Below are 17,081 nucleotides of genomic sequence, written 5' to 3'. Positions count from 1 at the left end.
ATGTTACCAATTTCAAAGTGGAAATACTACATCTGTTATGTGTTGTGAAAGACAGTTACTGGGAGATATTAATACATAGAAAAAGTAGTAATTTAAGGGGAGCAACTGTACCACCATTTGTAATTAAACAACTGTTTCGTGCTGTACAAAGTGGGAAAATGTACAGAAATTCATCTCAAAGCTCTTCCAGTCCTCTGCCCAGACCTCCTCTCATTCCTAGATTACTTCCCAGATGGAAATATTATTTTTTGTTGTTGTTTTTTTGAGACAAGGTTTCTCTGTGTAGTTTTGGTGTCTGTCCTGGATCACAGAGATCTACCTGCCTCTGTCTCCCGAGTGCTGGGATTTAAAGGTGTGTGCCACCAACGCCTGGCTGGAAATATTTTTTAATTTATTTAAACCATGCCAAAATAAATGATACATAAGCATTCTAGGTTTTACTAATTGTAGTTTTTATTTTAACAGAAAAAAAATGTGATTCTTATTTCAGGTTTAGACCTCTTCATTTGGGAGAAGGTTTAGACCACTTCTCTCAAAAACACTGAGAATCAATTCCTTAAATGTTTTTCTTGGGGGCTGGACACATAGAAAAGAGAAGCCAATGAGGATACCTCCTGCTCTTTCAGAGGACCCAAGTTCAGATACTCATTTTTGGGGTGGTTCACAACAAGCTGTATCTCCAGCCTTGTGGGATTCCACACCCTCTCTGGCCTCTGAGGGAATTTGCATGCATGTGTGCATATACATAGTAAAAAATAAAATTAAAACAAAGTTTTTAGAGTTAAAGCTACATTTATAATATAAAAACATTAGTAAAATTCTCATAATCCTTTTATTCTGTCCTCAGGTTTGCCTTGCACTCACTGTGTAGTTGTGGATTACATTGCTTGTATCTCCCTCAAGCACTAGGCATGTACAGTTCATGCTTGTTTTATGTGGTGCTGTGGAACGAACCCAGGGCCTTGTGCATGCTAGCTACATGACCGCCATTCTTTCTACTTTTTTAGATAACAAGGTCTTGCTCATGCTGGCCTTGAGCAAGATCCTCCCACTTCAGCCTCCTAAGATGCTCCAGTGGTCCCAGGTATCTTTAAAAATCAGTGCTGGGGGGCTAGAGAGTGTTCAGCAGTTCAGAGCACTTGCTGCTCTTGGAGGACCTGCGTTGGTTGCTAGCACACATACAGGTGACTCCTTACCACTGGAAGCTCATCCCACTGATTTGGCATCTTCTGCTGGCCTTCAAGGGCACACAGAACCACACATGCACACACACAACTAAAAATAAAAGTAATCTTTAAAAATTGTAACTTTAACATACATTATCTTTTCATTTTCTAAGAAAGTCTAACATGAGGGAAGTGCCAAGGTCTGGGAATAGAAAGGAAGCTCTACAATACAAGGCTCAGTGCCAAGAGGTGGAAAAGTAGAATCTGAGTGCTTAGTAGCTTGTGGTAACAGATTGAAGGAAGCAGACAGTAAGTTGTCAGTGTGAGATGTTAGAAGCTCCCTGTTCTATATTGCAGAGACTGTAAGAGTGGAGGAATGGAAGGAGGTAGGGCTGTAATATATGTAAAATTAAATAGGGTTGAAAAATCTGTTTTGAAAAGACCTGTTTTGCTGGGCGTGTTATTGCACACCTTTAATTTCAGCACTGGGGAGACAGAGGCAGTCAGATCGATGTGAGTTTAAGGTCAGCCAGGGACAAACAAACAAGCAAACAAAAACACTAAACTTCTTTTACCTCTACTCTGCTTGAAACTTAACTAAGTCATACCCTAGATTTCAGTTTGATTGGTTTTTGTTTAACAGATTAAACCCTCAAAAAGTGAAGCTTATCAAGCAACCAAAAACGTACTGTCTCCTGTGTTTGCTTTTTGGAACACTGGGGTCAAGTCAGTGCCTTGTACATACTGGGAAAGTGCCCTTCCACAGAGCCACACTCCAGAAACCTAAAACATTTTTGTATGTATTTTGTATTATAATATCTTCCCAAATTTTTGTCTTTACTGTTGTAGGTAGTGTCTTAATTTTTTTTTTTGTTGGTTTTGTTGCTAGTTTACTTGGTTATTCATCTTGATTTTAAGGGAGAATTTCTTTAGACTCCCCCCTCCCAACCCCCCAGCTGAGGACTGAACCCAGGGCTTGCTCTGCTACTGAGCTAATTCTCCAACCCAGCTCTTCATTTCTTTCTTTTCTTTTTCCTTTCCTTTTTCCTTTCCTTTTTCCTTTCCTTTCCCCTTTCCTTTCTCCTTTCCTTTCCCCTTTCCTTTCCCCTTTCCTTTCCTTTCTCTTCCTTTCCTTTCCTTTCCTTTCCTTTCCTTTCCTTTCCTTTCCTTTCCTTTCCTTTCCTTTTTCCTTTCCTTTTTCCTTTCCTTTTTCCTTTCCTTTTTCCTTTCCTTTTTCCTTTCCTTTTTTCCTTTCCTTTTTCCTTTCCTCTTTTTCCTTTCCTCTTTTTCCTTTCCTTTTTCCTTTTCCTTTTTCCTTTCCTTTTTTCCTTTCCTTTTTCCTTTCCTTTTTCCTTTCCTTTTTTTCCTTTCCTTTTTCCTTTCCTTTTTCCTTTCCTTTTTCCTTTCCTTTTTCCTTTCCTTTTTCCTTTCCTTTTTCCTTTCCTCTTTTTCCTTTCCTCTTTTTCCTTTCCCCTTTTTCCTTTCCTTTTTCCTTTCCTTTTTCCTTTCCTTTTTCCTTTCCTTTTTCCTTTCCTCCTTCCCCTTCCCCTTCCCCTTCTTCCCCTTCCCCTTCCCTCCCCAAGACAGGGTTTCTCTGTGTAGCTTTGCGCCTTTCCTGGAACTCACTTGGTAGCCCAGGCTGGCCTCGAACTCTCAGAGATCCTCCTGGCTCTGCCTCCGAGTGCTGGGATTAAAGGCGTGCGCCAACACTGTCTGGCCGGCTTTTCATTTCTTAAGCAGTCATTATCTCTGAATAATGATTTGTTTACATTTGTGCCAATCCTCAGAGCTATTTTTTTCCTGACAGTACTGAAAATTATAATGGTCCAACAATGATTGTAACACTGGTTATGAATAAATTTCAGCATATTAATTTTTTTCTTGTTATCAATGGAGAATTAGTACCAAAATGATTATTACATGTTATCAGCTGTTAAAAAGGAAAATGCCAACAAAGCAGAGCTTGGCATATTGCTTCCCAAAGTTGTACTTAATGTGTGTGCTATTGTAAGCGTGGCTCATGGGCAGCAGATGTAGCTCAGGTGATAAAGTACTTGCCACCACACACGGGAGCCTCTGGACTTACTCCTCAGCGTTGCAAAAACAGAAAAGAAAATGGATGGATTGGAGTAGCAAGTTAGTTCTAGTGTACAACCAATGGGTACTTAGGTAACAGCCCCTTCCCCATGCCAGGGATTGAACCAGAAGCCTCATATACATTAGGCAAATGCTCTCTGCTATGAAGTCACACCCCAAGCTCAGTAATAGCTGATGTGTAGTACACACGCTTCACTGACTGCTGTACTGCCAAAGAAACAGGGAAGGGGAAAATTAAATCACTTGCCTGAGTTGAAGAATCCACTCATGGAGGCTGCTTGACCAGATTCCACCAGGCCTTTGAAACTTAAGCATCCATCAGAATTAGCTAGATGGTGTTTGTTGAACTCTAGCTGTAGGGATTCTGGTTCAGAAGATCTGGGTTGGGCTCTGTAACCACAATTTCTTTGTTCTCAGGTGGTTCTGATGCTGTTACCTAGTAAGCACACTGGACTTAGTGATTTTAGTTGTTTAACATTTGACTGTGGTTTATGAAGTATTTTAATTTGTTTTGTTCTAGAGATTAGATGGATCAATAAAAGGGGAGCTGAGGAAACAAGCTCTAGATCATTTTAATGCTGAGGGATCAGAGGTATGATTGCTTTTAAAATTATACATTTTGTTTTAGTTATTTTATTTTGCTTAGTCATCGTATGTCCTTTTTAAAATTTTTATTTTGTGTGCATTGGTGTTTTGCCATGGGTGTCGGGTCTTCAGGAACTGGAATCACACACAGTTGTGAGCTACCATGTGCTGCTGGGAGTTGAACCTGGTTCCTCTGGAAGAGCAGCCAGTGCTTCAACCACTGAACCATCTCTCCAGCCCATGTCCTTGGTTTTTGAAAGAGTTGGTGCTGGCCTGCTTTCACTAGCTTTAAGTTTGTAGTTTATGCTAAATCTGACCCATCACTAGTATTTTAACATGTTATAGTTAATTTACTTCAGTAAAAATTAGGCTTCTATCATTAGAATTTGTTGTGTGACTTGTATTTTTTAAGAAAAAAATTACTCTCCTATTTCAACCTCTCCTGTTTGTTGGAAGTAATAAGCACTATGTTGAATTTTGTGTTTGTTATTATTACATGGGTTTATGTTTTGAAATCTTGTTGGTTGATCCTCATAAAGGTTTACACATTAGTTACTGTCGTTATTATTGTTGTTTACTTTGTTGGAGATCAGGCCCAGGGCCTTGTTCTGCTAGGCAAGTGCTCTCCCACCGAGCATTGGTGTTGCCTTTCACTTTAATAGTGTCATTGGTGAAACACCTTCAATTCAGAAAATCAGTTGTAAAATTACTTTGAGTCTGATATTGGTACCAGCTTAGACGATCTAAAATTTCGTATATTTAAAATTCCTTGTAGGATTTCTGCTTTTTGCTTTCTACAAGAGCTGGGGGTTTAGGCATTAACCTAGCCTCTGCTGACACTGTTGTTATATTTGATTCTGACTGGAATCCGCAAAATGATCTTCAGGCTCAAGCAAGAGCTCATCGAATTGGACAGAAGAAACAGGTATTTTAATTTGTTATTTGACTGTTTTGAGTATTTTTTTTCTTTTTGAAAACTGTGTAGATTTTTTTTTTTTTTTTAAAGGCAGGGTTTCTCTGTGTAGCTTTGCGCCTTTCCTGGAACTTTTGGAGACCAGGCTGGCTTCGAACTCACAGAGATCCACCTGGCTCTGCCTCCCGAGTGCTGGGATTAAAGGCGTGTGTCACCACCGCCCGGCTACTGTGTAGATTTGACTAAGGCAATGGGAAGATCATTGAGACCCAGTCACGCAGCTTTTGATGAGCTGCAGGAAACCCAGAGTCTGATAGAACTGAGAGAACTTTATGTCAGACTCTGCATTCTGTTTAGATTGTAACTAGAATGAATGTGACCTATTCAGTATAAAAACTTGGTTTGTTAGCTTGGTTATTAACCTTTGATGGTTCAAGTAGTGGGTATACAAGGTTCTCCACACACAGTTGCCAGCCCCAGTAGACAGATTCTGTACAACCATCTGCTGCTGCTTGAACAGAACAAGGTGGTCCTAATTCTTTGACCAGGATGAATTTATCCAAGCATCAGCCTTGTTGTTTGGTTAAAGTTTGTTCATAGTAGAACTTCTTTCAGGGAGTAGTTCACACAGCTTTGTCATCGATGTAGTGTCCTAGAATGCACTTAAATATGTAACAAAACTTAAATATGTAAATATATATTTATATTCATAATATATATAAATATATAACAAAACATCATAATCAAAGAAATGGTATAAAGACAGTTTTTTTCTCCCACTAGATAAGTAATAATTTAAAAACAAATCACTCCTGGGGGTAGAGAAATAGCTCTGTGGTTAAGAGCACTGGCAGCTCTTCCAGAGGAACCTGGAGAACAGAGTACTAGCACAGAGACACACAGCACCTTCAAGAACACAGTGATCAGTTTACAGTTGGAGGTGGAGTTTGGTGAGACAACAGCAGATCACAGGAAAGTCAAGTCACTTGAATATGCTTGTGTGCGAGCTAAGTGATGGGAAGCACCCTGACTCACCCGTGGCAGTGTGGACGGAAGAAGGCGTGACCTGGCCATCACTGAACTGCTTCTCTGCCAACCAGACCACTCAACTCAGTACCACATTGTCTCATTTTCCCCTCTGACACTTTGTACAAAAACACCAGTTGGGATTATGGATCCAGTTCCCATTGTGTGTATGGTTTGTTTTTAAAACTATTTAAAGTGTGCTCTTAGGTCAATAAAGCAGAGCTAAGACCAAAAAAAAAAAAAAAAAAAAAAAAAGTATGAAGGAAGGATGCATTCAATAGTTTTTTTAAAATAATTTATTTTTATTTCTTGTGCACTCACGTTTTGCCTGCACACATGTCTATGTGAAGGTTTCTGATCCCCTGAAACTGGAGTTACAGGCAGGTACGAGCTGTCTTGTGGGTGCTGGGAATTGAACCCGGGTCCCCTAGAAGAGCAGCCAGTGTTAACTGCTGAGCCGTCTCTCCTGCTCCTCAAAAAGTTTTATAAATGGCAGAACTTTAGCTTTAGACATGACACAGTGTGTTAGAAAATTTAAAATTTTTGGTTTACATTTGAGAATTTGGAAATTAGTAAGAGGATGAACTATCTATGTACTGCCATTTGGGCATTCAAGTTAGAGAAAGATCCTTTTTACTGTAGCTGTTTCTCATGCTTGCCTTTAGGTGAATATATATCGTCTAGTTACAAAGGGATCAGTTGAAGAAGATATTCTTGAAAGGGCCAAAAAGAAAATGGTTTTAGATCATCTTGTGATTCAAAGAATGGACACCACTGGGAAGACAGTACTGCACACGGGTTCTGCTCCATCCAGGTGGGCACTTCACTACAGAAAAGCCATGTTAGGGGTCACCCTAAACTCATGTTTTCTGACTATATCACTGTGAGTAGACTACAGTGTCCTGTATTTAGTGCAGTTAATTTTTATACTCACTTTTTAAAGATGTTTAGACTGATTTGTATTAGAGGCATACATACAGATACCTGGCTTTACCATTACAGATTGATGATCCAGAGGCATTCTCCTAATTTCTGTGTCTCAAGTTTCTTAGTTTTAAAATAACTTTACCCATGTGACTTCCTCATCACTTATAAAAATGACTGTATTGAATATGCTCTGAAAATATTGCTGTTAAGATTGAGTTTTTGTTTTTTCCTGTTTTCAGTTCTACCCCCTTCAATAAAGAGGAGTTATCAGCCATTTTAAAATTTGGTGCTGAGGAGCTTTTTAAGGAGCCAGAAGGAGAAGAGCAAGAGCCCCAGGTTAACAACAGTTATATCAGAATATGTGCTGTCTGTTAGATAAGGGAAAGACTCCAGTTCATTTAAAATAAACATTTCCTTTTAATACAGGAAATGGATATAGATGAAATCTTGAAGAGAGCTGAAACTCATGAGAACGAGCCAGGCCCCCTGACTGTAGGAGACGAGCTGCTTTCCCAGTTCAAGGTAGGTCTTTCTTCCTTTCCCCATCACTGCTCATTGCTATGGGGTTGAGTGAATATTTTGATACCTTTGAACAGAACTAACTGTGCTCAAACTGTCAGCACCTGATGAGGCCAAGTTGTTTATGGATGATGAAATTCATTGTGTGAGATGGGTTCCTAATTCACAGCCAGAATTATGCTCAGCAGATAGCATGTTCCCACATGTTTAGGATAATACATGAATGAATGTGATCTTTATTCAGGTTTCCATGACTGAACACTCTCAGCTGATTTTTTGGTTTGTTTTTGTTCTTTTGAGACAGGGTTTCTCTGTGTAGCTTTGGAACTTGTCCTGGAACTCATCCTGTAGTCCAGGCTGGCCTTGAACTTCTCAGCTGATTTTTTTTAGATAGTATTTTTTTATTCGTTGGAAATTTTATGCATTTATACAATGTATTTTGATCATATTCTACTACTACAACTCAAATTCTCCTGAGTGCCCCTCACTCTGCCTCCTTCACAACTTGGATTTTCATTGGAGCAGATTTCAATAAAAATTAATTGAAAAATTATCAAAAACAAGAACACTGTGGCAAATCAGTCAGACGAGTAAGTAACCCTAACCACTGGTAAATGCCCCTGGCTTGTTGAGGGCTGACGCAACACAATCACCTGACTTCAGGGAGGAAGTTGAGCAGTGCTCAGTTTGTTTTGTTTTTTTTAAGCAAGTTCCTTGGCTCAAACTCAAAACCAAAAATGACAAACAGATTCCCCTGCACCTTAGGCAGTTTCTGTGAGTGGCAGTTCTTAGAGATCAGTTGGTGTTTGTTCATTCAACAGGTACTAATTGTAGTATCCGAATACCAGGGACTTAGAAGTCAATACTCTGGAGGATAGAGAATGGACTGGGGGTGGGGCAATAAAGTGGAAGACAAAATGAAATAAAAGATTTTGAAACTGAGCTGGGCAGTGGTGGCGCACACCTTTAATCCCAGCACTCAGGAGGCAGAGTCAGGCGGATGTCCGTGAGTTCGAGGCCAGCCTGGGCTACAGAGTGAGATCCAGGAAAGGCGCAAAGCTACACAGAGAAACCCTGTCTCATAAAAAAACAAAACAAAACAAAAAAAGATTTTGAAGCTGTCACTCTGGGCTTGATCTAGCAAATTGTTTTTCCTGTAATTACATTGCACTATTTGCCTTTGGTTAACTGCTTGTGGGGGAGAGGCAAGAAAGGGTGGTGGGGGGAACCCACAGCTCAATAATAACTAGAATAAATGCAGATGATTTATATACCAGTGCATTGGTACTCTTATATGGCTAGCTACCTATTAAAGCTGCCTATTTGTTTTATTTATTTGATTTTTTTGTTTTTGTTTTTGTTTTTTTTGAGGTAAGGACTTAGAGAGTGCGCGTGTGCTTGCCTGGAACTTACCTTATGACAATAACTTTTTCAGTACTTTGATTATAGATATGTACTGGCATGCCTGAGCACATTTTAATATTAGATAATAAATACCTTCAGGCTCTTTATCTATATGAATAGTAGGCATAAGTTTTCTTGTCTTCAAGTTATGTGTGAGTTTTCATATATTCGTTTTGATGAGTGTTGGCAGAATATCTTCTTAGAACTTTAAATGTATTAAATCATCCTCACAAAAGTTTCTATCCATTACTTTAGAAATGGGATGGAAGCAAAGGTCTAGAAACCTAGTTATTTACCTAAGGCTTTAGGAATCTGTCAGCTACTCTTCATGTTCTGTTTTTATGAAAGGGGAGGGTCATTCTTTGGCACTTAGTAGTTCATAGACTAGTCTCGGAATTCCTTCAGAAGATCATACAGCATCTGACTAATACACATTACTGTTTTGTTTCTTTGTCAACTGCTAGTTTGTTGTCTGCCCTGAGTTCTGTTATTAATTAGTAATGCTGAATAACAGCACAGAGAATCATTGCAGGAAGGAGGAGGAATCATAGAAGTCAGTTGGTTTGGCTTGATCTACTTTGCTCTAATGAAGAAATAACTAGATAATTAGCAGTGATAGTTTAATTTATAGTCATTGTCTTGAGAGATTTAGCTTTTTCTTTTGTTGTTCAGATAGTGGGGAGGGGTTTTGAGGTTGGCCTCAAACGCTTGGCATTAATGATTCTTGTACTTCATCTGGGGATACTAGCTAGGGTTGATCACGCCAGGTGCAGTGGTGACTGATGCTTAGGTTTTAGTTCTGTCTTCTGGCATTCTGCTACTTCTCCTTTAAAAGAATAAATATGTGACTTAGGGTTAAATATTGCCTGTTATACTTACTCTGTTAAAATTCTGGAATTTATCAGGTTGCCAACTTTTCAAATATGGATGAGGATGACATTGAATTGGAACCTGAAAGAAATTCAAAGAACTGGGAGGAAATCATTCCAGAAGATCAAAGAAGACGGTTAGAGGAGGAAGAAAGACAAAAGGAACTTGAAGAAATTTATATGCTCCCAAGAATGAGAAACTGTGCAAAGCAGGTGACTTTGTAATTTTAGAATATTGTTATAATATCAGTATCACATATTTATAGTGAAATGTTCTTTTTCTTTGGTTTGTGAACAGTAATGATTCATAATTTTGTTTCTCTTAATGTCTTTGATAATTTGCCTTATAAATTGAGTTGGAAAGTGTTTCCTTCTATTTTGGCAAATTATTTAGATCTGAGAATTTTTCTTTATTAAATGATGGGATTATTGTCAGGGAAACTATCTTGGCCTGTGAGTTTTGTTGTTGAAAGATTTTATCTGACTTTCATTTCTTTTATGGATAAGAACTGTTACGAGCTCTTTCTTATTGAGTGAGTTTGATAGTTTCTTCTGAGGAATTTGCCCTTTTCCTCCGTGTTGTTGAATTTATAGGTATGAACTTAGCAACATTCCCTGTTATTTTTATGTCTTTAAGATATTTAGTCATGAATGCCCTTTCATTCCTAATGTTGGTAACTTTTTCTTGATCATTCTAGGTACAGATTAATCAGCTTTACTTATTTTTCAGTGAACTAGTTTTTTGTTTCACTATTTTGTTTCTGTTCCTTTTCATTTCTTTTGATTTTAATTTGTTCTTGTTACTTTCTTACAAGATATGAGTTTAGAAACTAAATTGAGATTATTCTTCACTATTACCACATCTAGTGCTATCATTTTCTTTTAAACACAGCCTTTTTTTTTTTTTTTTTTGGTTTTTCGAGACAGGGTTTCTCTGTGTAGCTTTGCGCCTTTCCTGGAACTCGCTTTGGAGACCAGGCTGGCCTCGAACTCACAGAGATCCGCCTGGCTCTGCCTCCCGAGTGCTGGGATTAAAGGCGTGCGCCACCACCGCCCGGCTAAACACAGCCTTTTTTGAATCTTCCAGTTTTGTCATGTTGGTGTTTCCCTTGTTCACACACTGTATTACTTCTCACTTCGGCTTCTTTGATCCATAATTTCATTGGCAGGTTTTCCCAAGATGTTTTTAATATCTTTAGGAAAAGAAAAATACCCAGTACTAGATTTCTTTTTTCTTTCATTGGGATATTACATTTTAAGATTGTCTTGATTACTGAGTGTTTGGCATCTTACTACATTTTAAATAAGTGAGAAACTTCTGTTCCTTGTTGTTCCCCCAAAGGAGTAGAATCAAGTCAGTAAGAGTCTTGAGGCTTGCTACGCCACCACCGCCCGGCTAAACACAGCCTTTTTTGAATCTTCCAGTTTTGTCATGTTGGTGTTTCCCTTGTTCACACACTGTATTACTTCTCACTTCGGCTTCTTTGATCCATAATTTCATTGGCAGGTTTTCCCAAGATGTTTTTAATATCTTTAGGAAAAGAAAAATACCCAGTACTAGATTTCTTTTTTCTTTCATTGGGATATTACATTTTAAGATTGTCTTGATTACTGAGTGTTTGGCATCTTACTACATTTTAAATAAGTGAGAAACTTCTGTTCCTTGTTGTTCCCCCAAAGGAGTAGAATCAAGTCAGTAAGAGTCTTGAGGCTTGCTACCCATCCTGGAAAAGTCGACTCCTGACTTTCCTTAGGCTTACTCTAAGTCGGTTTCACAAGTCCTTCACCCTGCTGGTCTTTATTAAATGCCCAGCATGGGTTTTTGGGGTTTTACCGGCGCCCTCGCACACAGGTGTCCTGTGTTCTCATGTTTGCTAATTCTCACCTTTCGTAGATTGCAGCTGGCTGAGTTCTTGTACCTGCGTTTATAGTCCTCGATTTCCACCACCTGTGTCCTCACAAATGAGCCATGGTTCAATTTCTTCTCCTCTTGGAAATACTTTGATTTAGATGTTGAAGTTGTTCTGGGACTTAGTTTTGCTGTATGTTTAATGTTTTATCTTTATAAATTAGGTGTTCAGTTTGGGTAGAAACAGTGTCCCTACCAACTTCTTATACAACAGGCAGAAGTAACATTACTATAGATGGTATTTCATATTTGTGCTTGTTTCTGCAGACTCCAGAGTGACATTTTTTAAATAGTGAACAGGAAGCATAGCAAGACATTAGTTCTTTTGAAAGGGTAAGATGAAATTAAAACAATTAAGAATGTACTGACTTACTTAGCCTTTAGCACATAAGTCTTTGGAAAAACTCCAGAGACTCAGTTTATGTTTTGTCATATTCATTAAAAATAAAATGTTACAAATAGGTATTCATATGTTCTCTGTTTTTTTTTCCTTGAAAATATTTGATCAGCTTATTTAGAAAAGCAATGGAGGATGATATTTAGATGGAAAATACTTAAAAGGGAGAAGAATCTGACTCCCCAGATATATCCCTAACAATGCTTCTGTAACATGCATCACCACAGCATTTCAAATCGCCTTTACTTGGCAAATGAGCTTGGATTCATGCTAATTTTGAACTTCTTTTCTTCCCTTTACAACACACATTTGAAAAACTTCTCAGCATTCCATCCTGTGGATTACTGTCTACTTCCTCTTTAGTAAATGCCTGAATTCCTTTATTGTTCTTTATGTAAAGAATTTTACTGGTCAATCTCCTTCATATTTCTGAAGAAAAATGCCTAGAAGTGATGTGTTTGGGTCAGCAGAATGATGACGTTTGATGTTTATGATAGAATATTGCCAAATTATCCTGTTTTAAATAAACAGACATACAAGAATTGTACCCATTTCTAGCATTGCAGATAGTGACCATTATTGTTTATTTAGTGTTTATCAAGTAGATACATTTAAGAAGAAATCACATTTCATTATTTTTCTAATTGAGCTCATAGAATTTTGTATTTATGCCATTTAACTGATTGCCAATTAATAGCCATTATCACATTTTTCAGAAAGCTGGTTATTTTCTTGTTGCTTTATAAGAATGCCTCAAACACTAAGTTCAGTAGCCCTTCATCATTACATGTTATATAATTCTCTATTTGATTATAGTTTTTGGCTTTGAATATATCCCATATGTGGATTAATTGTTTTTAATTTTTTTTAACATTAATTTTTTTTTAATTTATTTTTTACATTCATGATATTATGTCCTGATACTGCTGTCCATTTGTGGGGTTTTTCCATCACACAAAACCAAAATTCTGTACTTAGGAAATCATTGCTCTATATTCCTTTCTTTTCTGTCTTGAGATAACGTCTAACCTTTCTGTCTCTATAAATTTGTATATTCTGTATATTTCTGTAATACAATTCTATAGTATTTGTCCTTTTTTTTTTTTAATGTAAAAACATTTTATGTACAACTGCAGGAGAAATAATACTCAGACTGAACATAAAAACAGGTTATAATTTAAAAGTCCAGGGTTATTTTAAACGGTAAAATATTTTCTCTTTAGAAAATAGTATAAATGATAACATTTCCCAATAAGCCCTTTTAAGCCAAATGATAGCTGAATTGTACATATAAATATTGATTAGATCTGGGGTACAGAAGAAATTGGTGTGTGTGCTGTCGAAGCAAGCAGTGTCTTTCAAGTTTTTATAGGAAGTTCACTGTGTTTATCTTTGTCCATAAGAGACAAGACTTCTTTACTCTGTATTTGGGGATATTCTTGTTTTTGTTTTCCAGATAAGTTTCAATGGAAGTGAAGGGAGGCGGAGCAGAAGCAGACGGTACTCTGGGTCTGATAGTGATTCAATCTCGGAAAGGAAACGGCCGAAGAAACGTGGGAGACCACGCACCATCCCTCGGGAGAATATTAAAGGATTTAGTGATGCAGAAATTAGGCGGTAAGAGGACATAAGATCGTTTTGTTAACTTGGTGTTTTTAGAGCATGAAACTAAATATAAAAACAAGATTAAAGGGTTTTAGAGGGTAAAAATAAATATTTGGAGAGTTCTGCTTTTAGATACTGATTATAACTTTGAAAAAAAGGTGTAACATCTAATGTTTATATGTTATTTATTGTTACACCACTTGAATATTAAAATTGTTTCCTATTGTGGTTTAGAATGATCCCTTTGAAGAAAAAAATTTCATTTTGGCACAGTTCATACTACATTTATGTTTCACAGAATTGCTAAATTTGCAGGAGATTAATTTAGCTCTGTATTTTTCTTGTTTAACTGTGAGGTGATTGCTCTTTGAAAGTAGCCATGCATTTCTGGGGCTGGGATGGAACTCAGCAGCAATACTCAGGCTTTGCCTGTCTAAGAACCTGGTTTGCCTCCTCAGCCCCACAAAACAAAACAAATACAAACAAACAAAAAACAAAAAGAAAAGAAAGAAAGAGGGAAAATAAACAAAAATGTTGTCTCTGATATGGGCAAGTAAAAATGGAAGTCAAGTCAGGCTGGCTGTGAGGATAAGCCTGCCTCTGTTCAGAGTACACTTGTCTGCACATGCCTTCAAGGGGAGTATCTTCACCTGTAAAGTTTGATAAAAGCTTGTTCATTTTTGTGTTGTAGAAGTTTGTTTCTTTCAAGTTATTTTTAACTCTTCTCCTTTAAATCATAGACCTGACAAAGTTCTTCCTCATTGTTCCTACAAGAAAACTAAATGCATTGTTAGTTTTCGTTAAGGGAACTTTTATGACCATCTGATTTGCTGGACTTTCTGTCTTTAGTTGAAGAAGCATTTCATCTTCTACTTTCTGGATGTTTCCCTCATCTCTCAACCACTTAAGTTGCTTTGTTGTGACGTAATTTTTGTTTTCCATTGTTGGTATAAGGATCACCTGAATTAACCCTTTGAGTAAACCTTGATCAGCTTTAGGAGTGTGATGAGGCATAGTGGTTGGTGAGCACTCTGGAGACACTCCACTTGTGATAGCTTTGAACCTTTTTTTTGTCTTATGAAAATAATAAAGTAATTTCTAAAATAAAAATTAGCTTCTATTGTTTTATTTATATTGCTATCTTAGCTGCTTCTTGGGTGTTACAATGTTTTATTTGGTATAACTTAATGTCCTAAAAATTTATAGCTTAATTTCTTCATTTTTTTCTTTTCTTTTCTTTCTTTCTTTCTTTCTTTTTTTTTTTTAAATCAGGGAACAGTCCTTTAAGTTTTTACCAAAAAGTGTTTTGGTTTGGTTTGATTTGGTTTTTATTTTTTTGACACAGGGTCTCAGGCTTCCCTTGAACTCCTTATCTCCATGCCTCCACCTCCCAAGTGCTAGTGCTGTAGAAGTGCACTCAAGTCATTTCTATTTTTATATGCATTGTGAATATGGAGGGGGTATGTGTGTCTGTGTCTGTGGTTATTGTTTTTGGTTTTTACAGTGCTGGGAATCAAATCCAGGGTCTTTGTGCATTCTTGGCTAGCTCTATACCAATGAGCTACATCCCCTGTCCACTTAAATATATATATGTGTGTGTGTGTGTGTGTGTGTGTGTGTGTATAGTATATATTATATACATGCATATATATATGCACCCCCCCACATAAATATACATATATAAACATTTTTTTATAAAACACATTTGAACCAAACATTTATTTTCTGTTAGGTTTATCAAGAGCTATAAGAAATTTGGTGGCCCTCTGGAAAGGTAAATACATCTGTCATTCTCACAAGGTTATGAAATGTGTAATATATTGGCATGTTTATTTGCTTGGTTGCCATTCAGTTTAGCTACTTGATGGAATTTGCTTTAATGAGCATTTTTTAGAAATTGGTAGAGACCAAGTTGCAGGTTAATTATTAAATAGTTTGTATGATTTTGAGTCTCCAGAATTTTCTTGTCTTTAAATGTCTGCAAAACACACCTTAATTTGCAGTTTGGCAACTGTAATGCATTTTTACTTTATCTTATTTTCTTTTTCCTTAACTACTTAAGAAAGAGTATGGATTTACTACAGAGGGACTAAGTTACTGACCTAACCTCTGACTTTTTTGTATTTTGTAGTAGTAAACTTACTGAATACAGAGCATCAAAGACTCAAATTAGTTGGTTCATTTCTTTCTCAGAATTTATCTCTATTTTGTGAATTTTTATATTTTATTTTGAGCTGGATTGCTTAAAATGCAACAATATTTGCATGTTTATTTTAGATGATGGAAATAGTATTGAATGTTAATCTATCAGTTCCATGACAATACAAATTTCAGGACCTTTTCATTTATAATTTTCATAAAATTTTATCACTCCTTTTTCAATCAGATCTTAAGATTTTTCATAGTTGGTGTATACAATCTCCAGGAGCCTACTATTTTTCTGTAGTGAATTGTTCACCGTTATTATTGTTCATGGACGTGTAATGAATTGGTTCTCTGCTAAGTCATCCTAGTTTTCTGTTTTCTGTTATACGAACTGGAATTTAAAGGGTAGATAATAGAGTAATACTTGGATTTTGAAATAAAATAAACTTAGGTTTGGTTTTTTTTTTAATTATTTCATTTAGCATATTTACCTGAAAATTGTATCGTCTTAATGCAGATTAGATGCAATTGCTCGAGATGCTGAATTGGTCGACAAGTCAGAAACAGACCTCAGAAGACTAGGAGAATTGGTGCATAATGGTTGTGTTAAAGCTTTAAAGGACAGTTCTTCGGGAACAGAGCGAACAGGTAGATCCCCTCAGTTAACCTGCTTGTCAGTTTCAAATGATACTGAGCCATTCTGAGCGATAGGAAGTGCAGAGTGGGAAGAGAATTGGAGTTTGGTGGCAGTGAGTCTGTGCTTTAGTCCCTGATGTGTTGTTTTCTTGGAACATAATTTCAGAAATTACTGTTATGCTGTCTTGAGTACATCAATGGATGAAGAGAATTTAAATATCCACAGGCAGCATTAGTTTGGAACATGCATAGTTATTTCATTATGCTTATTTTCTCATTCATCTACCTAAGGAAAAATATCTACTTAAGGTTTAGTAATCTGATGCACTGGAGAAATCATTGTGAAATTCTTGTCTAGGGGCTGCTGGTGTTAACCTATCTCTTGTACTTGCTGACACAATCTCACGAGGGACTTTTTGTGAATTCATACCTTCTGGTCTAGTTTAGTAGTATGTATAGTTAAATTGATAAGATTTTATTTTTAGCAAAAAAAGTAATACATATTAACATAAGTAATAGCGTATGCTGTTTTGTTTTGTGAATTACATAATTATATATAGATATATGTGTAGATATCCATATATCTATACATAGATATATGTACAGATACGGTTTTCTATACTCTTGTTTAAAATAAGGTGGCAGACTTGGAAAAGTGAAGGGGCCAACATTCCGAATATCAGGAGTACAAGTGAATGCGAAGCTAGTCATTGCTCATGAAGACGAACTGATACCTTTGCATAAATCCATTCCTTCAGATCCAGAGGAAAGGAAGCAGTGAGTGACTCCCCCTTACAGATTCTGTTACTCAGTAATTGTGTTATGAACATATGCTACATTTTTGTAACATTGACTATCTTTCAATGAAAAGTTTTAGTTACTT

At 36.9% G+C, this 17,081-nt stretch overlaps 1 protein-coding gene across 2 annotated transcripts in view; it reads left to right on the top strand.

Moving 5' to 3' along the window:
* Chd1 (chromodomain helicase DNA binding protein 1) overlaps positions 1–17,081 on the top strand; it is a 79,834-nt gene that overhangs the window by 44,516 nt on the left and 18,237 nt on the right. For both annotated transcript variants that reach the window (XM_052750699.1, XM_052750698.1), the window contains exons 18-27: positions 3,784–3,855; positions 4,624–4,773; positions 6,453–6,601; positions 6,954–7,050; positions 7,141–7,236; positions 9,543–9,719; positions 13,269–13,429; positions 15,150–15,191; positions 16,080–16,210; positions 16,837–16,975. In XM_052750699.1, the coding sequence (XP_052606659.1) occupies positions 3,784–3,855; positions 4,624–4,773; positions 6,453–6,601; positions 6,954–7,050; positions 7,141–7,236; positions 9,543–9,719; positions 13,269–13,429; positions 15,150–15,191; positions 16,080–16,210; positions 16,837–16,975 (1,214 nt within the window). The remainder of the gene's footprint in view (positions 1–3,783; positions 3,856–4,623; positions 4,774–6,452; positions 6,602–6,953; positions 7,051–7,140; positions 7,237–9,542; positions 9,720–13,268; positions 13,430–15,149; positions 15,192–16,079; positions 16,211–16,836; positions 16,976–17,081) is intronic.

Source organism: Peromyscus californicus, unplaced genomic scaffold (assembly GCF_007827085.1).
Source record: "Peromyscus californicus insignis strain IS unplaced genomic scaffold, ASM782708v3 Scaffold_22__1_contigs__length_63687245, whole genome shotgun sequence".
Taxonomy (NCBI): domain Eukaryota; kingdom Metazoa; phylum Chordata; class Mammalia; order Rodentia; family Cricetidae; genus Peromyscus; species Peromyscus californicus.
Note: the sequence above shows the minus strand (reverse complement) of the source record. Positions and strands in the feature narration are given on the sequence as shown.